Source organism: Rosa rugosa, chromosome 3 (genome assembly GCF_958449725.1).
Source record: "Rosa rugosa chromosome 3, drRosRugo1.1, whole genome shotgun sequence".
NCBI lineage: Eukaryota > Viridiplantae > Streptophyta > Magnoliopsida > Rosales > Rosaceae > Rosa > Rosa rugosa.
This window is the reverse complement of record NC_084822.1, coordinates 45,881,550-45,904,420: the sequence shown is the minus strand read 5'-3', so window position 1 is coordinate 45,904,420 and position 22,871 is coordinate 45,881,550. Positions and strand designations below refer to the sequence as shown.

The window sequence follows — 22,871 nt, the reverse complement described above, 5'->3', positions numbered from 1 at the left end:
ACCAATTGGATTCAGACAAGTCTACAAGATAAGGAAGAGTGCATTGGTATCAGGACCCATTGAGCCATCACTGGTCTTGGGGACTCCAGCACAGAGGAGGCACACACATACATACACGCTCAGACCACAAACCCTAATTTACGGACCCTCCTCTTTGCTCGCATTTCACACCCAACCCCTTAGCAATCGCCTTCACCCCAAAACCGGTCTTCATTTCCTGACCTTGTTGTGGACGCGGTTTTCCGAGGGTCTGTGTGGCTCAATCTCTTTCATGGGTTTCCGAAAGGTTAGCCCTTTTAGCCTTTAGTTTCTCTTAGACTGATTTGGAGAGAGATCCATGGAAAAAAGTATCAATCTTTGATTCGATTTGGCGGTTTAGTTAGTTGATCCTTATCAGTTTGTTTCAGTTATTGGAAAATTAGATCTTAGACAGTGTATCTGTGGCTGAGATTGTATGACATTTCGGGAGTGATAGAAAAAGGGAAGAACTTTATGTGCTTTAGGTTGGTCTATCTGAGAAAAAAGTATAGGGTTTGAGCAGTTTAGTTTTGCTAGTTTTGTGATGAATGTGGGCTAACTTGGAAGGATTGGAGGTTGTTGATACAAGGTTTGGGGTTGTTTGAGGTGTAGATAGGTGAGGGAGAAAGGAGGTTGTGATGTCTTTCAAGAGTATACTTCAGGATATGAAAGGTGAGTTTGGGAGCATTTCGAGGAAAGGGTTTGATGTGAAATTTGGGTATGGGATGAGATCGAGGTCTCACCGGGTGGTTCAGGATACCTCGTTCAGGATTGATGCTTTGAAGCAGAGTTGTTGGGCTAACATGCCGCCGGAGCTTTTGAGGGATGTGTTGATGAGAATTGAGGCGTCTGATGATACATGGCCTCCGCGGAAGAACGTGGTCGCTTGTGCTGGTGTGTGCAAGAATTGGAGAGAGATCATGAAAGAGATTGTCAAGTCCCTAGAAGTTTCGGGGAAGCTGACGTTTCCAATCTCCTTGAAGCAGGTTTGTGATGCTGTGTCTGATTGTGTTCTGTCTTTTCCTGGACTTTGATTTGTAGATTAAGGGAAAGATTCTTATGTTGAGTGTAGCAATTCTAGTGTCAAATAGAATGTATGCCTGATCATGATGTAAGGGAGCCTGTATGCTAGGATGCATATTTAATTCGAGTAAGGTTATAAGTTATAAAGCTCGAATGACAAGTTCAATTAGATAGGATAAGCTTAGACTAACTGGCTCAAGTATTGATAGTGTGGAACATTTTGGATCTTATTTGTCAGTTTTCAGAAGACCATTCTTTTTGTCGTTGTGAATCTTAAAGTTTGGCATATATTGGGATTGTTGCAGAATGTTGTATGGTAAATAACTATGAAAGCTGCTTCACAAGTCTTCTGTAAATTGTTGCATGGCATTTTTTTCTCTTGATTAATATCTCACTAGGGGGCTGACATCTTGTTGTTATCAATAGATAATTTTCAGTTGTATCTGCCGCTTCTCCATTGAACTAACAATTGAAACCTTTTTGTTTATAATCTGCAGCCTGGTCCCAGGGATTCCCTTCTCCAGTGCTATATAAAGCGGAGACGTAGCAACCAGACATATTATCTTTTCCTGGGCTTAAATCAAGGTGAATTACTGAATATTTGTCCTGTCTGATTGCGCTGATCCAGTTTTGCTCTTCCTGGGATTAATATGCTATCATGAGTCCAAGTGCTCATGGTAAGAGGTTGATATGGTTTTTAAAGTTGATTTGTTTGTGTAATTGGATTGGTAACAAGTTTTTAAAACACATAGAAAACAAGGTCAGGTGTAGTAAGACTCCTTTCTGTGAAGTGAGATGTAAATTTTGAATTTTTACCTTTGTTGTCTGTTCTTGCCAGCTTCAACTGATGATGGGAAGTTCCTTCTTGCTGCGAGAAAGTGTAGACGCCCAACATGCACAGATTATATCATCTCTCTGAATTCTGAAGATGTGTCAAAAGGGAACAGTGCCTTTGTTGGAAAGCTCAGGTATGTTTATCTGGCCTGACATTACTAGCTCTTGACCATCTTTCTGGGTTACATTCATCGTCTTATTTTCCTTTACAACAGATCAAATTTTCTGGGAACCAAATTCACAATCTATGATGCGCAACCAACTAATACTGGAGCCAAAGTCACTAAATGTCATTCCTCCAGACTTGTAAATATGAAACAAGTGTCACCCAGAGTTCCTGCTGGCAACTATCCTGTGGCCCACATTGCTTATGAGTTGAATGTCTTGGGTTCCAGGTATGAAAATATTGTTAAATTGACGTTGAAGATAATTACCGAAGCTTTAAGACATTTATTGTTGAAGATATTGTTCACTGGCCAATTTGTGGTTGATCATTGTTCAGTTGCTAGTTTCTATAGTAATATTTATTATAAATACTAACATTTGTATCATCTTGATCAGAGGTCCAAGGAGAATGCAGTGTGTAATGGATGCCATCCCTGCCCGTGCTGTTGAGCCAGGAGGTGTGGCCCCTACGCAGACTGAATTTGTTGATAGCAATTTGGATAGTATTCCATCTCTCCCGTTCATCAGATCAAAATCAGGTCATGCAGAGAGTGTCCAATCTGGACTACAATCTAGTCAGAATGAAGGCATACTGGTGTTAAGGAACAAGGCACCTAGGTGGCACGAACAACTCCAGTGCTGGTGTCTGAACTTCAATGGACGAGTAACCGTTGCTTCAGTCAAGAATTTTCAGCTGGTTGCTTCTCCAGAGAACGGAGTAGCTGCTGGCCCAGAGCATGAGAATGTCATTCTCCAGTTTGGAAAAGTTGGCAAAGATGTATTCACAATGGATTACCAGTATCCAATCTCAGCCTTCCAGGCATTCGCTATTTGCCTTAGCAGCTTTGACACCAAGATTGCTTGTGAATGAGTGGGAAGCAAGTTACAATCTAGTACCAGTGTTTGGACTCACAGTGTTTCAACTCACAGTAGTTTGTACTTAAATGATGAAAACAAGTTCTTCTCTCATTTCCGTTTTCAAGAGTGCTTTTGTATTGTCTAGATGTTTGATGACTTGATCTTACATTCGCCGCTAATGATACAGTCCCTCGAGTCTCCTGTATTTTCTGGTTTTCATGTAATATGGATAGCAGACTCAGAAACAGTAATGTCTTCCAGAATGTTGGAAAGAGAGACAACGGTTATGCAAATTGGATATTCCTGACATAGAAAAGGCTTCATTGTAATTATCACAGTTTTGGGATTTCTAATTTAGCGTTTTGGGTATATGACTCATATGAGAACCGAAAATATCTGAAGATGATCAGCAAGGAAGCCTGAACTTGATGACCAAGAGTGCCTTGCATCCAGGCTTGGTTGGCTACTGCTCATACTGTCGTGCAGAAGCTCTCCCCTCCTGTTACAATCTACTCGTAGAAGAATCAATCTCCCATACTGCCTTTGCCGCCCCCACACCCCAAAGAAAAAAAAAAAAAAAAACTCCTATATTGCAACACTGCTGTCGGCACCACAGCATTTGCCCTCTGACCTCTCCCGACTGCAGTGTTTTCAGCATCAGGTCGTACATCTAGTTTCCCTAGCTGGCTTCTGCCAGTCGACCAAGAAAGCTGGACTTCAATGTTTTTGCAATTGGTCCAAAATTGTGTGGTGTTCAGTCTGTTACTGATGGACCTTATAGGCTCTGTTTGGTTTGTGGAAAGGAAATGAATCATTTTCCTTTCCATTGAGAGTGAATCCTGAGAGGGGGGGGGAGGAGGAACCAATTTCCTCCTCTTTTTCCTTTCCTTTGGGAACCAATTTCCCTTCCTTGGCTGTACACGGCCTTTGGATTGATATGGATGAGTGGCCGCTTTCAAGTTTCAATGCCGGAACTGGGATTAGGAATATCCTTCCTAGTGATAGATTCAGGACGGTTTGCACCCTTATGGAGTAGATGAGAAAACACTATCAAAAATTTAAATAAAAAAGTGTAACCTGACTCAAGTTGGTCGAAAATAAGAGCATTTATAACTATAGGAGGCAAAAGGTCTCCCAAAAATCTCCATTTGAGTTAGAATATCCAAGGTTTGTCAAAGCATCTGCCATGAAATATGTTCTTCTAAAAACATGATTGATTAAGGTTGAGAAAAAAACTCTCGTTATACGTCTTATGTACTCCAATACAATAAATTTTAATTTTGAGGAACTTTACAAACTCCCTTAACGTAATCAATGATTAGCTTCGAGTCTCCTTCAGTAAAAATGTTCTTAAGCATCTTCTCTCTGACTTTAAGCAACCCTTCTCTTAAAGAAATTGCCTCAACTATTGGCATGTTTTCTTACCTAATTCTTCTAAGACCAGCAGAGATAGATATGCCATTATTGTTTTTAATTATAAAACCAAAAGCTATAGACTTGTTTTGAGAAAACAAAACCATCAAAGTTGATTTTTGCCGAAATGGTTATAAATATTATGAAAATGAGTGTCTTATCCATGATTTGACACGCCGTTGGATTATATAGCTAGTGGTATGCATCGATAGTAGATTCAATTAATAAAGTTTTATTAAAAACATTATTTGTTGCGCTATCAATGAAATATCAATGAGGCTAACAGTTTTTTCATACAATTTAAAATTTAACAAATAATTATGTCTCTTGACTTCAAGGCAGTCCCATCAATTTGGGGCACGATTACTAGCTCATAATGGGAATTGAAATAAACAGAATGATTCTCATTCTCCTTCAATCATGTATTAATTAACACACCAAGAAAATCTAATTTTCAATCAGGTCCACAAGAAAATCTGGAATAACTCATTCATTTTCATTTTGACGAGCAGACTAGTTGTGGATTCGGTCCTAGCGATTCTTAGTCATGAATGAATCAATTTTTCATATCAAAATTATGTCAATCCTAGACTCCAAGAACGCAAATTATTTACCAAACAGACCCTATTTTCTTTTCAATAATCTAAAAATACCCATGTATTCATACTCCCATTTTGGATACTAGTAAATTTTTTCCATTACACTCTAGCGTGGCTTCCATTAAATCAGTGGATTAACAAATATTCCACTAACACATTGATTAACTATCCATAATCTCCATCCAACATTCAAAAAACTCTGACTCCCACTCTCACATGACGTGGCATCAGATCTCATACCCTCTTCAGACCGTTACAAATTTATGCACCTTCCTCTTTACACCATATGCGTGCTTTATACGTGGGCCCCACACGAGGCTCCCCCCACCCTCGATTCACTGGAACCCAGTCCACCAATACAGTGAATCTCACCCGAATTTCCAAAAATGCCCCTCCACATTCCCGGTAGAGAAAGACAAAAATTAAGCAATTTCGTAAATTGCGAGAAATTTGAATCCTTCCACTATCCAAATTTTGGAATATAGTGATAACTCCAAAGCAGGGGAGTACTACGTGTCGCGGTGTGATTGGTTGGGGTGATAATCTAAGTAAGTAAGTACATAATGACAACAATTACGGAGGCCGAGGATTTCCATTTAAATTCTCGCTCACTGTTTCTCTCTGAGCTGAGAAGAAGGTAATGAGACAGAGAGATTCAAATCCCTAAGCCCTCTTTGAAATCCCAGGTACTCTTTTCTCTGCTTATTTTTCATTTCTGGAATCTGGGTTTTTAAATTCGGTGCTTTTGAATTCTTGGGTTTTTGATTTTTTATTTATTTTGGGTGGTTGGATTTTGAAGTGTTTTGGGGTTTAATTTGAAGATAAGGAGGAGGAGGAGGAGGAAGAAGATGAATAGGCAGCAGCAGGCGTCGCACTACTGGTTGTTTGACAGTCGCAGCAATTCGAGGAGGTCACCATGGCTTCAATCGACTCTGGCTGGTACGCTCTCTGTTCTTGTTACTTGTTCTAGATCAGGGAAAGGGGTTGTGGTTTTTGACCGTTGCTGTGTGTTCTGAGCTTCTGAGATTTGAAAGTTGGGTTTTTTTTTTTGAGTTTTTGTGGTGGGGAATGGGGGACCCTTTTGTGTAAAGTTTGAAGCTTTTAGGGAAAATGAGTGAACAGAATTGGGGGGACTGGTGGGTAAGATTGGGAATTGAATACCCAAGTGGTATTGTTTAAACTGAACGGTGTCGAATTGCTCATCTTCAATTCTGTGTGTGAGATTCATGATCTGTGTTCTGAGGTTAAATAAAATGTGGAATTGTTCAGCTTTTGTGAAATTTGAGTGAACAGAATTAGGAGGACTGGTGGGTGAGTAATTGATTACTCAGTGTCATTGTTTAAACATAAATATGTTGAATTACTGGCCTTTGGTTATATAAGAAATTAGATGCTAAGTTTCATACATTAGTTTATTGTTTACCAAGGGTTAAGACTTAAGACTAACTGACCACCTCTCCCAATAAAATATGTGAAACAATAAAAAAAAGATTGGTGCAGATGAATCCAAAAGGTGGTTTGAGCTCTGCGATATGAGAAATGCTTAGTTATGGTCACCGTGGCAGGCGGGAAGTTCCACCTTTTGTTTATAATACGTTTTTGTAACTTTCAAGCTTAGTTGAGCTTAGGCGTTTCAAGGTTAACTTTCCCATTGACAACTCCCAATGAGTGCAATAATCAATTACAGAAATCTTTTGATGAAATATGTTCTTTGACTTAAATGTCTTAATAATTTGTAAAGACACAAATTAATAACAGTGCCTACGGATGCTTAACTTTGTGGTTGGCCTAATTGGCTACACTGCCTATAATAATTCATCATTAAGGTCCTCTTGTGGTCCCCTACCACAATGGAATGGTAGACTAGGATTGTTGGTGATAGGTCTGGTAAAATTAACGATGGTCCTTCAACCAGAGGTGTACTCTGATCTTCGTGGCTCTGGTTCTGGCCTTCTGGGTTCTCTAGTCAATGTTTTGATGATTTTATAGAGTTCATCAATAGTGGGTTATCCATAGTGTTTAAATAGTGGGTTATCCATAGTGTTCTCCATGGTGGTCCTCACTGCAGTTAACAGAGGACCACATTCCACAGTAAACCCTTTTTGTATTTACCTTTTAGTTGATCTCTCTTTAGCTTGAGATAAGATATCTATAGCATCCTCATGTTTTTTAAAGAACCTACAGGAACCTAGTTTTTTTAAAGAACCTTCCTTAGGCACACATTATTGATTCCATTAGAACAAAGATAAGGTCTGTGGGACTCAAAATTAGATTTATTAATGTGCCCAATATCATTTTCTCTCTCTTTTTGCTTCCTGTTTTATTTTTATTCAGCAACTTTAAAGCTGCAGGCCTGAACATGATTTTATATATCTAAGCCTGGAGGGCTTTGCGCCCATCAAACAAAACTAACTGTATATCTAGGCCTCAAAAAGACTGTTAGCATCATATTGATGCATGCACCAAAATGATGTTACATTAGAATTTTGATGGCTGTTGCTAAGAAGGTTGTATAATACTGTATCATTTTCAATTTGTTCATATGCACCACTATCACTTCACTGTATCATTTTCAATTTGTTCATATGCACCACTATCACTTCACTAAACGGTCTTTTTTCTTTGATGGCAGAGCTAGAAAAGAATACGGAGGCCATGCTAAAGCTGATTCAGGAAGATGCAGATTCCTTTGCCCAACGTGCAGAGATGTATTACAAGAAGAGACCACAGCTAATCGGCATGGTTGAACAATTTTATCGAGCTCACAGGTCATTAGCTGAGAGATATGATCTAGTTAAGTCTGATTCGGGAACGCGCCTCCTGACAACATTAGGGTCTCCATTCTCAACCAAATGCCATTCAGAGAAGTCGATGAGTGTGGTGGACGAAACCTACGACAGCCTCTCCGAAACCTGTGAACCTGAGGAGTACACCGAGTCTGAAGTTGATGATCCCGACCTAGAGGATGAAACTTCAGTTGATAAAGTAACAGAAGAGAAGGTTTCATGTGGGGTTAGTGACGATGAAGTGAGAAAGTTAAGGGAAGAAATAGAGAGGCTTCAGGAAGAGAATAGAATTCAAAAGGATCAACTAAAGCAGAAAGATGATGAGAAGAGAGAGGTAATAAGACAGTTGAGTATGGCTGTGGATGTTTACAAACAGGAGAATGTGAAGCTGAAGAAGTATCTTGCCCGAGAATCAGCAGATAATTCGAGTCCCTTCTTCGAGTTTAACAAATTAAAGGGTACATTTCTAGGGAAGTTGTTTAACAGATCCCCACAATCTCATGCTCCCATTGTTGCACTCTAGGTGTCTGTTAACATGTTTTCAATTAGTATAAGTTATAGGACACAGTTTATATAGATGTCTATATCGGGGAATTTCCCCTGTAATTTATATTAGGATTCTAGTATTTCCTTTGAAGACTGCTTCTTAGACTTCCTATGTTGTTCGTGTGTTATTCTGCATTGATTGTAACTCAATTACATTGTTATAAATATAGTAGCCCCAAGTTTGTCCTTGTTATTTATTGTTAATTCAAGGAACTTATGTGAAGTGCATCTATGCAGCAGATGCAATGGTCATTTATGCTTTCATAATTCAGATTTTAATTCATGGATGTTCCAATAGTGAGAGGTTGATGCAACATAAACAATAATAATCTCTAGAGATGGAGATGAAAAGAAAATAAGGATAGAGAATGAGATTAACAAAATAGAAGACTGATAGTATCACAAAATAGAAGCTTTTATTTTTCTAAATTCTTTTGGATACAATATCCTATCACAATTCATAGGAATGACAGAGACTCCATTTACCCTAACATCACACTACAGCATTCTATATACTACCAGACATAAAGTGAAATCACTATTACACAATAATTGAAGCTTTTCCAGTTCCACCAAGATTACAAAAATGAAAAATCTCTCAAACACCAGAAACCTGCATTACATAGAAAACCAGAAACCCAAGAAAGAAAATTCCATGTAGAGGCAGAGATGAAGTAACAGAAACTGAATGAGAAACTGGCATTGGAGACCCAGATGGTGAAAAACCCAATTCTGGTTCAGGAGCAGCAACAGTAGCTTCAGGGTTTGGTGGGCTTGGGCTTGATGGAATTGTGGGCAGTGATGACTCACTTGGAGAAATTGGCACACCAGAAGGTGAAGGAAACAAAGGAGAAATATCTGGGGATAAGGTTGGAGAGGAAGATAGTGGGGCTGGAGCATCTGGTAAAGCTGCAGGTGCTGCAGAGATTGAGGAAATCTTAGTAGCTAGTGAAGAAGAAGAAGAATAAGCCATTAAAACCATGAACATTGCCATGAAGGACCAAAAGGAAGCCATAATTAATGATGATATGGTAGTCAATCCAGTTCAGAATAGTAGAGCTTCAATAAATGTGTTTTGAGTTTGAGAAGGAACAAGGGAGATGAAACTATAGTAAAGAGTTGGGGGAGAGGTATGTAAAGCTTAAAAGGGTGAGTGTGATGAGAAAGTGGTTGGTGGGGACAGAAACAACACAAAGGGCCAAAACACACAAATGGAACCTGCAGCTGCTATTGGTAATACAGCTCTACGTGTTTTGCTAAGTGACAAGATTGGTGTGTGATTTTTCTTCTGTGAGAACATGAACATGAACATGAACATGAACATGAGGTGTCTAGCTTCCTTTTCATCTGAATATGTTTAAATTTTCTACAGTTGGCCCGTGAAGCTTTTGTTTTAGGCTTTTAATTAAATCTTGGCACCCAGGCATTAATTAATTCATTGTGTTGGTGCCTTGTGATAACTAAAATGCCAGATGGGTAAGTACTTTTATACTCTTTGTTACTTTCAGAAATACAGTAAAAAAATTGGGTTTAGGTAATTGTTCTAGTCATTGAAGCAAAAAGTTGTAAAATTTGCTGCTTTAAGCTTTCTGAAAGGAGCAAATATGTTATTGTTGATTCTGAGGTTAGCCATAGGATAAGTCATTTCTTTATTGGAAATGGGGTCAGAAGCTTAATAATGAAACAATGATCACTGAGGAGTGAGGATTCCACTTGATGGTGGTTCTGAATCTTTCTGGGTTTGTTTAATATTCTGATGATGGGCGTGGCTTTGCTTTTGAGACCGTTAGAGCAACCGTAGCTGATTCCGGTAGTCACTAGCCAGTAGTGAATAATTGGTATGGTGAGGAAAGGTGAGTAGGGTAGAATGATGGGTTGTGTTATTTTGGAAGGATATTGGAAGGGGCAGACAGCTGAGAATAGTAGAGCATGCATGTGGTCTTCTCTTTAAATTATTTGCCAGCTCCTTTAGAATGTGAGATGCCTTTATGAACACTAAAATCTACGTTGCTTTTGTAGTAGGGTTGGAATAGGCTCGGTTGGGAGGGATTTCTTTTACTACAAGTCTATAACCATGAATCAAAAAGATCCAGTTAGCTGAATATGCAATAAGCTAATGTCCAATATACATTCTACGGTTGCATTCTCATCAAATTTTATAAGAGAGAATGGAGAAGAGAAATGATTTTGTGGTTATAATGGTTGGTCTGCTCAAGCCAAATCATCGACTAAATCAAAATAATGGTTTCACAGAACAACACATTTCTCAATGAAAAACGTCACCACTATTTTTTTTTTTCCTAAGAAAAAAAATGTCACCACCATGGAAGTTGAAATTTGAAAATGATAATAGAAGAATTGACAATGATATACTGAGTACCAAATTGCTAGAGATATTTCTTAATTGAACCACACACCTAATAAAAACTCAAATATGTACCATGAAATTACATATTCCAAATCCAAAATTGACTAAAGGCATCAAACTGCACAATAATCCAAAAACGGTGTTGGCTTGTGCAATTCGAGGTTTCGGATACTTGCTTTAGAGAGGGCAATGGAAAGACAGGTGATGGTGGCTATTTATTTATGTATCATGCATAACGACCATCGATGTTGATATGGCCGAGTTGGTCTAAGGCGCCAGATTAAGGTTCTGGTCCGAAAGGGCGTGGGTTCAAATCCCACTGTCAACAATTTATTTTTGAACTTTGTCAATACAATTTTCCCTTTTCCTTTAATGGGCTAATTGGGCCTCACAAATATCTGCACTCTCCAGTTCTCCAAGTACATACTAAAGCTCAATGATCATTGATCCGGATGATCGTGTTTGCAGTTCGGCTTTTCCTCGATCATGTTGTATCTCAGAAGCTCACATTTTGTGCAAGCCGACTAATATCACCCTTTCAGTCGAACACTTTGCCTTACTCACATTTTTTTTTCCTTCAACTTTTTTGTATTGAAATTTCCCTTTTTCTTTTTTCTTTAATGGGCCAAGTTCCACGTGCCTACTTGTACATAATTGGACCTTAAAAATTTCTGCACTCTCTACTTCTCCAAGTACCTTAAAAACAAAAGAGTACCTACTTGTACATAATTGGGCTTTACGTCAATTATAGGGTTTAAATCATTCCATTTTGAGAAAATTGGATATAGACTGAAAAATATAAGCTTCTATTAAAAAAAATTCATAGATATTCTTCTTTCAATTTACACCCACTCTACATATATAGAGTATATGTCTACAATTAATAGTTTTTCTCATTTATTTGATATATCTAATTTGTCATTCTGATTATAGAGAGTTAAATTAAGTATTTTCCTTAATCTTAGTGTCGATCGAGGCAGCAAAAATCGACTCATGATTCATCAACATGTCAAACTATAGAGATGAAAGAGCTTATAGTTAGCACCAGACTTCCTTCTATTACTCTACCACAAGACCAGTGATAGCTTTTCAAATTAGAAAGGAAATCGCAATACAAGTTTAACTTACAAAAATATACGAAACTTAAATTGAACTGAAACAAAGTAACGTAGTCGAGTAAATTATGGCATATTCATCAATACATCTTGCAAGAAAGAAAGATGACATACAGCAATACACAAACTAGAAAACCGTGTAGGCATTATTGTGAGATTGGGAGAAAACCGCTAAAGTACAAGTTGAATTTAAGTGAAGATGTCAGTAACAGAGTAAAAGCCTCTAACGCTACCGCCATGGCCCAATCTGGAATCGGTCGCAGCGCCGAAAGAGGCGTGGTAGCACCACTTGCTCAGGCTTGATACACATTTATGTATCCTCGGTCATGTTGATGTCCACCTTGCCAAGTGAGATTTTTGGAAGATATGCCCTATATGAGAGTGCTATTGTTGCTTGATTTATGCTCCCTGCAAGCAAGTACCATTAATATATCCTCTTACCCCCACATGCAATACCCACAACAAAATATTGTCTCAGATAATTTTGTGAGCATTGCATGCATGGGTAGGGCAGGATCGATGGTGATGCGAGCTTATATATCCATGGTGGCACCCACCCCCGCCCAAGGGAGACTGTGACTGTCACCAACTTACATGCACCTCATGTTGGGGTATATTTGCAGATCCTTCACTTTAAACTCGAAGCTACCATACAAGGCGAAATCAACATTATTACAGTATTTGGCGGTAATCAACTGATAAAAGTAATTTCTTGCTTTGTTCGACGCTATACAAGGCGAAGACCTCTTTGGCTCTTTGCATTCATTGTTACCATACAAGGTGAGGTGATGGTAAGGTGAAGTCAATACTATTTCGCATGTGGACGTTTTTGGCGAGAATGAACTGATAAAGTAATATGCAACTGAAGAGCAACTTGCAGATATACTTACCAAATGAGTTTATGCAACTGCAAGTTGCTAAAGGAGTTTCCAGGACGGCATTTTATGACTCACTAAGCAAGTTGGGCATGGTTGATGTGTATGCACCAACTTGAGGGGGAGTGTTAGAGTGAGTCATGGTGTAACATTAGGAATGCAATATATTGTAATTACAGTGTAGTTAATACTTACCTATTCTTTGTATGGTAGAGAATAGAGACGTAAGTCAATTGTATTCCTTTAATCCACTTTATATACCTCCACTGTGAGATGAATAAAATATCTGAAAATTCATTCTCTCAATCTCGTTATATTTGACTAGTTTTACATCCAAAATCAATTGATAATGGATGGAATGTCACAAATTCATATAAGGAAAAAATACAGTTTTAATCACTCAACTTTCGCTTGATCTATACTTTGGTCACTTATGTTTATAAAATCTCACTTTAGTCACTCAACTTTAATTTCGACTATCACTTTTGTCCGCCGGTGAATTTTTCCAATAAAAAAAGTCACATAACGCCTCACATGCCATTTTTTAAGGTTATTTTAAGATGTTGAAGAGATGTGAGACCTTTGGTTTGAATATAGATTGAAATTTTCTGAAATTATAGGACGAAAATAACCCTTAAAAAATGGTATGTGAGGCGTCATATGACTTTTTTTATCAGAAAAATTCACCGGCGGACTAAAGTGATAGTCGGAGTTAAAGTTGAGTGACTAAAGTGAGATTTTATAAACATGAGTGACCAAAGTGTCAATCAAGAGAAAGTTAAGTGACTAAAACTGTATTTTTTCCTTCATATAAACCCATACGCAAGGTTTGTCTTTTCCGATGTGGGATTCATACCCTCAAACACGCCCCCGCATGTGTGGCAAATTTTCAAGCCATACACGTAGATAACATATATGTACGTGGTGACTTGGAGCCCGTTTGGCTATGAGGCATAAACACATGGGATAGCATGCTCTGATACCATGATAAAATAATCTGAATTTCATATATAAAACTAATTGGCAATGGATGAAGTTATTCAAATCCTTACAAATCATTATGCAAAGTCCCTTTTTTTTTTTTTTTGAATATGCAAAGTCCCTATTTTTCCCATTTGGGATTCATACTCTCAAGTTTCAACATCAACAACATGGGAAGCTGCTGCTTGTTGTGACATGATGTAAAGCGGCGGATTGCCAGTGCTTGCAAACTGCACCAAAGCGAATGTTGACGGTGATCGGTATCACTTTTTCTAGAACCAAATTCAGAAGGCCGCCTGGAACTCTGGAAGCCATGGCCAACAACTGCCGGTAGAAGCTACGGTTAATGGTATTGAATTTTCCATAATGATTGCTGGCATGGCTAAGCCTAAGACTTTTGGACGTTAATTTTTTCAAAAGAGAGAGAGAATCTTTGCACTTCATGTAATTTTAATTAATCTCACACAAGCCCTAGATCACTTTCAGACTTAGAATTCCCAATAAACTCTAACAAACTTCAACGCATATGATTTCTTATCTGTCTAATCCTACTTTTGAATACGATTGATGAAATAGTGAAACTGCAACTCTATATTTATGTAATATTGAAACGCAAACAGTATAGTTTATATAGTGAAAAATCACCAAACTGGCAACATAGTTGATATGGCCGAGTTGGTCTAAGGCGCCAGATTAAGGTTCTGGTCCGAAAGGGCGTGGGTTCAAATCCCACTGTCAACAGACTTTTTTTTTTTAACTTCTTGTTGGTTTATAACTGTCTTGTAGATGACTATACATCGGTATTATTGGGACCCAATATGTGGATAAAGTTATTGGGCTTCAAACAGTTTTATAGATAAACTATATTTCGGAATTAACGGGTGCCCCAAAATGTGGATTAAGTTATTGGGCTTCAAACAGTGGATGAAATTAGTTTTTCATTTTTATCCTATCTATGTAGAAAAGATTTTTCTTATTTCCGAGTTGCAAACCATGCATAAAACTTAGACAAATACAGATAAATTCTTTGGCTTTTGGTTGCCTTAATGAGCAAGAAATAGAAGTCATTGGACTAAGTCTTTGTCAAGTAGCTGAAAATTAAGGGACTGAAAATGACTAGCTACATTCTAACGAGAAGCGCGTGAGACCGAGTCATTTGTTTTTTTTTTTTTGATCAGGTGAAATATCATTCATTAAAACTGCAATTACAGCACCCAAAAACGGGCTTACAATCGAGTAAAACAGCAACTGACTAGTACTGCGCATACTTACTCTGAAAACACTAAACTGGTATGTCAATGAATCCAACGACGAAGACTGAATTGGATGGCTAATCGAATTAGCTAGGCCAAAATAAGTCGCATTGACTGGGATGGGGTCAAGCCACAATAGATAACTATTGGGCGGGCCATCCTAGGATCTCCCGGAAACCTCAGCACAGGCTGATAATAAAATGCACGGCCAAAAGCCGACAAAAGACTGGATCCTATTCACCCTAAACCAACCATCCAACTCAAACCATTCGTCAGAATCCATGACACTAACCCTAACAAGTAGGGACTTATTAACACTGCAAAAAACTGAAAAACACAAACCAAACAAAACTAAAAACAAATAGAGGCCCAAATAGCCAGGCCCTAACACAAAGGCCCGGCCCAACCACCACTCCCCACAAAACTCCAGCGCTGCAATCCACCAAGGCTGCCGCCAGTGACTGCACGCTCCGCTGTCCCTCCACCTTGCACTGCCCCGCCGCCGCAACGCATCCCAATGCCACAGCACCGTCACACCATAAAGCCAACCACACGAGAACCTGGCTGGCGTCCGAGATCGAACCTCGAGAAGAATCAGAACCCCACTGGGCTCGATTCCATGAAATCGAGAACCCAGCCACCGTCCAACATCCATCCTTAGCCGAGACACCTGCAATAACAGACAAATCGAGCCCCGCCGGCAAATCGCACCACGCCGGAAGTCCTTGCCAGCTCTCACCCACGATCGACGAAGAAAGGAACCAGATCGGTTATCTCCGCCACGATCCAAGCTGAAGCCGTCTACTTCCATCCCTGAGCCAGGCCTCCGCTATAATGTATGATAAAAAAAAAAATCTATCCCTCTCTCTAACATTTCAGAAATAATTAGAAATACTTTTTTAATTAGTTTTGTGCATTTTGTTTGTCTTTTAACTAGAAATATTTTGGTCAATTACCATTTACACTTAAATCCAAATAGGGTGAAAAGGAATATTTTTAAGTTTGACTTGATTTATTCTTCGTATTTGAAGCTAGACTCTAGTCTGTAACGAGCTAGAAGATATACCACTTGAATTGTAGAGCCGGTCGGGTGCATACTTTTTTTTCTTGTATACAGATTTGGTAAAAATGGGGATGCCCAATTGTCGTAACCAGGCCAGGGTGAACACCCATCTCGCCTAAATGCGATATTGACCACTCATCATATCTGTTTTTCTGCCTGTAGGATCATTGACGGGGTACATAATTTCTCTCTACTTTTTATTCAAGATAGGAACAATAAGATATGATCGTATTTTTCTTCAAAAATACACAGAAATCTTCAGCAAGTGACATTGATGTAGTGATCCTAATATAAGATTTTCAAGTCAATGTACCGTAGTCAAACTATTTATACGATGTATAAGTTTTCAACTTTTCAAACGCACTTGAATAATATGATCGAGGCTTAACCATAGTTTAATATGGAGAAACATCAATAAAAACATAGAAAAGCTTTCCCTTGTTGTTTCTAATTGGCCCCAGTGCAGGTAGTCGATTAATGTCTAAATTGTTTAGAGTTATGCTCTTCTTGACGCTAGCCTCTTCAATGCTAATACTATTACGCTAATATTCTAATAACAAACATTTTTCTAAATTATTCGTTGAGAATGATTCAAAGATTAACCAGACTACCTATAGATGCATATGTCATCATCATTTTTTTTTTTTAAGGAAAATATGTTAGCTAAGTATAATCGTGGTCCATGATTTCATGTATTCAGACTTTGAAGATACTCAACAACTGCTGCATTACTTTGTCATAATCATTCTTGATAGAGTATGAGTATGCAACAAGAAAAGAGAGAGAGAGAAAAAAAAAACAATTATGAAAAAGAACGACTAGCTAGGTTTCATGAAGAACAACGTAGCGATCAAACACAATTATTACTTTGTAATTATATGTTGGCAGGAGTGGCAGAGATTGCTATATTTGGAATAAAGGAGCTAGTCAGATCGGAATACTATATCATATCTTCCTTTATGGGTAGGTGAAGGAGTTTATTGCTTATTATCATAACACTGGATCGACGCAACAACAGTCGATGTTGCCATCCATGCAAGCACCATATATTGATGCTTTCGTTAAATCTGCGAATGCAAGCTTCAACACACATCTGTTTTGAGTTTTGAGCAGTTCATTACGTGGATACGATATTCATCCGAGCATATTTCTTCAGCATCTCCTCCACGATATTCATCCGAGCATATTTCTTCAGCATCTCCTCGAAGTGTACCTAATCTCGATCACCAAAAAATTAATTAACAAACCAATTAATGCCAAATTAGGGCGGAGAAATTAGTTTTAGTATACAAAGAAGCCCTTCTATATACTACAAGAGCTTAGCAGTTCTAACAAGCAGTAAATCTCGATCAACCACGTATATTGGCATTTTTCTTCACATGCATGGTATTTTTAACAAAGGATTAGGTAAAATTAGCACACAACATGTATTGTTGTTTTGAATGGCGGTGCTTATTAGTCGCAACTGTGAAAGGGTGACCATCAATTCTAGCTAGTGCACCATTACCCCATTGTAAATTAATTAACAAAAACCAATCGATCAATAAGCAACCACACGAGCTAGGGTGATATATATATATATATATATATATATATATATATATATATGATTTTTCTCAGGTAAGGATGTCCTTAGTTTTTCTTATGGAACGGATTTACTGTTTTCACCCACTTTTCGATCACATTTTCACATCTTAACCGTTCAGTTTTTAGATCCTAATGTATGGATCACCTCTGAAAAATTTCAGCCAATTTGGTAATCGTTAAGGCGTCCAAAACTGCAATTTACACGAACGAACCGAATCTGTCGAACCGGAACCGTTCGTTTACATTGTTGTAATTTGCAGTTTTGGATGCCTTAATGATCACCAATTTGGCTGAAATTTTGCAGATGTGATCTATACATTAGGACCTAAAAACGGAACGGTTAAGATGTGAAAATTTGATCGGAAAGTGGGTGAAAACCAGAAATCCGTACCTAAAAAAAACTAAGGACGTCCTTAGTGTAGCCGGACTGATATATATATATATATATATTCCTAGCCTAAAAGCAATCATACCTTTATTGATTAGAAGTGCTGTTCTTCCAGATGATTTTGGTTCTTGTTAATGGAAAAGGACAGAGTCGTCTCAAACTTTTCAGAGGCCCTGTGCGAAAGTTTAAGATGCGGCCCTCCAAACTTCAATCTTATATGAAATTTATAATCAAACAAACTCACAATGTAAAATCAAATAACCAATAATATATGATCAATATAGCCTACAAAAGAGGCTAAATATTCAATACAAACATAAAGTTTGCAGCAAAAAATAATTACAAAAAGATGCTTTGATCTGAAACCCTCAAAATAACACATTCTAGCAGTGTTGATTGATATTCATTTGAAAATCCATCTCCTTGCCTTCTTACCTGCAAACTGATCAATTAGCTTATTACAATTTTGTGTTCTAATTTTGAACCGTGCAAACAAGAACAAAAATCAAGATTACTCTTTCAATAAAATTAGTATCAAAACTCGGAAATCTAACTGTAAACCTAACCAGGTATCCAAAAGATCCCCAAATTTAGATATCGGAAAATCAGAAATGACTAAAGCAACAAGCTTTCAAGTGAGTTTGAATTTCCAAAAACAAATCAAAGCATTCATCCGAGCTGTAATTGCAGGAAACAAGATCAATAAGCTTGAAATCAAGAAGAGATAATCAAATTCATCGGAAAACCTAACAGAGTGAAAGAAAGAAAAGATGACCTGAGGCGAAGGAGTCAATGAGGGAATCGTCCTCGCAGGAAACGTCGATGAGGCTGAGGAGTCTGGGTTGGGTGTCGTTCTTGTTAAGCAAGTCGGAATCTTTGATGAGAGGCTAAGTAGAGAGGTACTAAGGTCGAATGGTCGATGAGAATTGACGAGAGGATAGCTGGAAGAGAGACAGAACGCACAAAAAAGAGGAGGATAAGGTTTGGTCGTGTGGCACGGTGGCACCTAATTTCATCTTCAATTTTTAATATTAATTTATTTAAATATAAAACCATGAAAAACAAAAATGGGCCCTCTAAATTGAGAGGTAGGTGTCAGGTGTGTGAAGTTTTTTTTTTTTTTTTTTTTTTTTTTTAAACCCCACCCCAACCCACCCATAGTGGGGCTCGAACTCCTGACCTCCCAAATGAGAGTTCAGAGCCTTACCACCCCACCAACACACACACACATCAGGTGTGTGAAGTTGTGAACGAAGAAAAAGGATTATGGGTCCTATTTTATATTATTTATAGTTTTTAATATTTATTAATATATACATAAAACACATAAAAAAAAAAAATTGGGGCCCTCACAATTAGGGGCCCTGTGCTGTTGCTCTTGTTGCACATGTTGAGAGCCGGCCCTGGAAAAGGAAATAATCAAGACATGGGGACTAGGTCTCTGAAAAGACTTGTCAAAAAAGAAAAAAAAAGGTCTCTGAAAAGTAGCTGGAATTTAAGGGACTGAAAATGACTAACTAGCTAGCTACAATTTTTATTATATCTTTTATTTATTTATCAAGTTGCTAGCTACAATTCATACAAGCGAGATCAAACTAAACTATCTCATTGTGAACTTCATTTATCTTTGTTACACAAATAACCAAAGAGACTTCTATGGACCAAGGTCCACCTGCACCTAGGCAAAAAAATTAGATATTTTGCCACCAAATGCCCCATTTTGCCCTTTATTTTGCCTATGGTCCACCTACACCTTGGTCCATATTAAAATTTTTGCACAAATAACCTATATATATATATATATATATATATATATATATATATATATATATATGTAGAGGCCCCTTCTAGTGAGAGATATCTTTGTTTGGTCTTTTCTAGGAATAGAGCATTAGACTAACTTTTCGATTATATTTTGATATCTTAACCGTTCAGTTTTTAGGACAAGATTACTTCTGCAAATTAATTTTCAACCAAATTGATTATTGTTAAAGCATTCAAGACGATGACTTAATATTATAAGTATGAACGGTTCAAGTTTGACAGATTTAGTTTGTCTATTGATTTAATCTAGTTTGATACTTTAACGATCACCGCTTTTGCTGAAAATTTGCAGAAATTATCTACACATTGAGACCTAAAAACTGAATGGTTGAGATGCCGAAATGTGATCGAAAAGTTGGTCTAATGCCCTATCCCTATAAAAGACAAAAAAAAGGGATCCCTTAGTAGAAGGGCCCTTATATATATATATGTGTGTGTGTGTGTGTGTGTGTGCGCGCGCGCGCGCGTTTGCGTGGAGGACTTAGCTAGAGAGGACTTTCTCAAACTTGAAAAGTGAGAATGCTTTTATTTTTAGCATGTAGTTTAATAATTTAAACCATTTATTCTCTAGTTACATACAAATATGAATCATGCAAAAAATTAGCCAAATCGGAAAACGTTTACCCATTTTGATCAGCACAATGTTCGCTTTAACTTTATCTAACAGACTACATTTGTTTACACAATTTTGATGACTAAATGAATATGGATTTGGTCGATTTTTTTTAGACACAATTCTTACATAGGAATTTAAAGAATCAACAGTTTAAATCATTGAGTTATGTCATATATTGATGTAAATAATAAAAATCCTCAAATTCTTAAAGTAAGGAGGTGCACACACACACACACGTACATACACTCATTTTATGAAACTACTACTTTCTTACCTTATTTATGAAGAGGAAAATAACGAGTACAATGCAAACCTATTCTGATTTACACCGGTGAACTGCCGTGTCGAAGGTAGCAATAGTAGTCGTGGTCAGCCAATCGCAAATTTGACTACATGATCGACATGCTATCATCGACTCTGTTGCAGACCAATTGATACTATTTCTATATTTCTATACATGATAGGAACAAAATATTATATGATTTTCTTTGTTTTTATTTCTATTCAATTAAAGAAAAGGAAAAATTTTAAGAACAGTACATGAAGTATAGGCCATTCCGAAGTTCGGTGTATTTGGTTTCAAAGAATTAACTTTGGTACATGACGTTACAATCCCGACCCAAAATCAGTGTATGCCGTTACGGCCCCCGTTAGTCAATATGATTTTAGTCAAATTTGTAAGGGAAAATTCGTCTCTTCATGAATTAATAAAAAAAATTGCAGAAGAAGGAGAAGGAGGAAGAAGGAGAAGGAAGACAAAGAAGAAGAAGAAGAAGGAGGAGGAGAAGGAAGAAGAAGAAGAAAAAGAAGAGGGAAGAAGGAGGAGAAGGAAGAAGAAGAAGAAGAAAAAGAAGAGGGGAGAAGGAGGAGAAGAAGAAAATCATATTTGGGTGTCCAAATCAAATCGGGGAGGGAGGGAGGAAGAAGAATGAAGAAGAAGAAGAAGAAGAAGAAGGAGAAGGAGAAGAAAATTAGATTTGGTGTCCAAATAAAACTTGATATCGGAGAGTGTCACATCCCAATTTTTTTTTTTTTTTTTTGAGATGCAACTCATACTCCAATCATGGAAATAAATTTCCGAGATCGAAATGTGAATAATTGGAAAAGAACGATACTAGACAAGTTTCCGAAATTGAAACACAACCTTTATTACAAGGGGGGTTTACACCAACATTTACAACAAAAGGTCAACTATATTCCAAGTTCTTGTCTAGGAACCCAAGCATGATTAACCATAACACACATGTATATTACATTATTAAAAACACCCTTGCAGTAAAATAACTTCAAACTTATTTATTCGTCACCTGCAAAAGATAAAAAGGGGTGAGCAAACATTGCCCAGAAGGAGAAATAAACCTCTTGGAGAAGGTTACGTGGTGTACACAGATGCTTCTTTACGCGGATTGGGATGTGACAGAGAGGGAGGGGGGGGGGGGAGGAAGGAAGGAAGAAGGAGGAGGAGGAGAAGGAAGAAGGAAGAAGAATAAGGAGGAGGAAAAATCAAATAATTTGGGTATCCAAATCAAATCGGGGAGGCAGAGAGGAAGAAGAAGGAATAAGAAGAAGAAGAAGAAGAAGAAGGAGAAAAAGGAGGAAGAAGGAGAAGGAAGGAGAAAGATACCCAGAAATGGGTGTCTGAGAGAGGGAGGGAGAGAGGAAGAAGAAGGAATAAGAAGAAGAAGAAGGAGAAAAAGGAGGAAGAAGAAGAAAGATACCCAGAAATGGGTGTCCCAGAGAGAGAGAGAGATTAAAACCTAAAATTACCCTTTGAAAATTGAATAATTTCATAGGTTTAACGGTGTTATTGACGTCATGTACTAAAAGTGGGTCGGGATTGGAACTTCATGTACCAAAGTTAATTCTTTGAAACCAAATACACCGAACTTCGGAACGGCCTATACTTCATGTACTGTTCTTAAAATTTTCCCTAAAGAAAATGTACATATTGAAATCTTCAATATGAGTTGATGCATGATGTTGTACGTGAATCAATTTCAAGAATTCGAAGTCAACGTACCATAAAATTAATCATACATATTGAGACGACTATTGATTCATTGTTCAAGATTAGTTTAACATTGGTGAAGGTTACAGAAACTTAGAAGATAGAAAGTAGTACTAAATTATTATCTAAATTATATGAAGAGGGTAATATTTTAAATTTTCTTTTGACATATATTGTAAGTTATCGTATTATCAAAACATAAAAGTCTCAAGTTTTTAGCCAACTTATTTATAAAAATTAGATTTATTCGTGTACTACCGTGCATGTGCTATAGAAGAAAATTTCTTACCACTTTGGGTCACCATTTGTTTTATTTCTATATTTCTATACTCCTAGCTCTTCCTTTAGTCAGTTGGCTTCCATTTTTTTTTTTTGTTTCGATAGCTGAAGTAGTTTTTCTTTTTTTTGGGACAATCGATGATTAATTAGTTGAAAACATGTAGATGGTTTGTAGTGTACTCTTTTTTCTCCATGAAGAAAAGCTTGAGTACGTAAAAGAGTAAAAACTATATATGCAGAAGGAGTACATCTATCATTACATAAACTGAAAT

At 37.5% G+C, this 22,871-nt stretch overlaps 3 protein-coding genes, 1 long non-coding RNA gene and 3 other non-coding genes across 10 annotated transcripts; 4 read left to right on the top strand and 3 right to left on the bottom strand.

Moving 5' to 3' along the window:
- Positions 1-50: 50 nt before the first annotated feature.
- Positions 51-3,237, top strand: LOC133740740 (tubby-like F-box protein 3). The gene is made up of 5 exons (XM_062168682.1): positions 51-1,004; positions 1,539-1,626; positions 1,880-2,009; positions 2,091-2,270; positions 2,437-3,237. The coding sequence occupies exons 1-5, from the start codon at positions 657-659 to the stop codon at positions 2,909-2,911; spliced, it is 1,221 nt and encodes a 406-aa protein (XP_062024666.1). The 5' UTR covers positions 51-656; the 3' UTR covers positions 2,912-3,237.
- Positions 3,238-5,475: 2,238 nt separating this feature from the next.
- On the top strand, positions 5,476-8,433 carry LOC133738248 (protein NETWORKED 3A-like). 4 transcript variants are annotated; one of them, XM_062165728.1, is made up of 3 exons: positions 5,476-5,596; positions 5,732-5,849; positions 7,543-8,433. In XM_062165728.1, exons 2-3 carry the CDS (start codon positions 5,759-5,761, stop codon positions 8,217-8,219), a joined length of 768 nt encoding a protein of 255 aa, XP_062021712.1. In that variant the 5' UTR covers positions 5,476-5,596; positions 5,732-5,758; the 3' UTR covers positions 8,220-8,433. The 4 variants fall into 4 exon arrangements, with proteins under 4 accessions (XP_062021712.1, XP_062021711.1, XP_062021713.1 ...); XM_062165727.1 differs by having other exon boundaries at positions 5,710-5,849; XM_062165729.1 differs by having other exon boundaries at positions 5,500-5,599; positions 5,741-5,849.
- Positions 8,434-8,639: 206 nt separating this feature from the next.
- LOC133739447 (classical arabinogalactan protein 26) lies at positions 8,640-9,378 on the bottom strand. Its single transcript, XM_062167222.1, has one exon. The coding sequence runs from the start codon at positions 9,255-9,257 to the stop codon at positions 8,841-8,843; it is 417 nt and encodes a 138-aa protein (XP_062023206.1). The 5' UTR covers positions 9,258-9,378; the 3' UTR covers positions 8,640-8,840.
- A 1,479-nt stretch (positions 9,379-10,857) lies between these two features.
- On the top strand, positions 10,858-10,938 carry TRNAL-AAG (transfer RNA leucine (anticodon AAG)). The gene has a single exon. It is a non-coding gene; the product is annotated as a tRNA-Leu (tRNA).
- Positions 10,939-14,241: 3,303 nt separating this feature from the next.
- TRNAL-AAG (transfer RNA leucine (anticodon AAG)) lies at positions 14,242-14,322 on the top strand. The gene has a single exon. It is a non-coding gene; the product is annotated as a tRNA-Leu (tRNA).
- Positions 14,323-15,948: 1,626 nt separating this feature from the next.
- Positions 15,949-16,044, bottom strand: LOC133741561 (small nucleolar RNA Z279/snoR105/snoR108). Its single transcript, XR_009862006.1, has one exon. It is a non-coding gene; the product is annotated as a small nucleolar RNA Z279/snoR105/snoR108 (small nucleolar RNA).
- Positions 16,045-16,662: 618 nt separating this feature from the next.
- Positions 16,663-18,864, bottom strand: LOC133740540 (uncharacterized). The gene is made up of 3 exons (XR_009861290.1): positions 18,648-18,864; positions 17,958-18,550; positions 16,663-17,110 (listed from the first exon to the last, which is right to left on the bottom strand). It is a non-coding gene; the product is annotated as an uncharacterized LOC133740540 (long non-coding RNA).
- Positions 18,865-22,871: the final 4,007 nt, after the last annotated feature.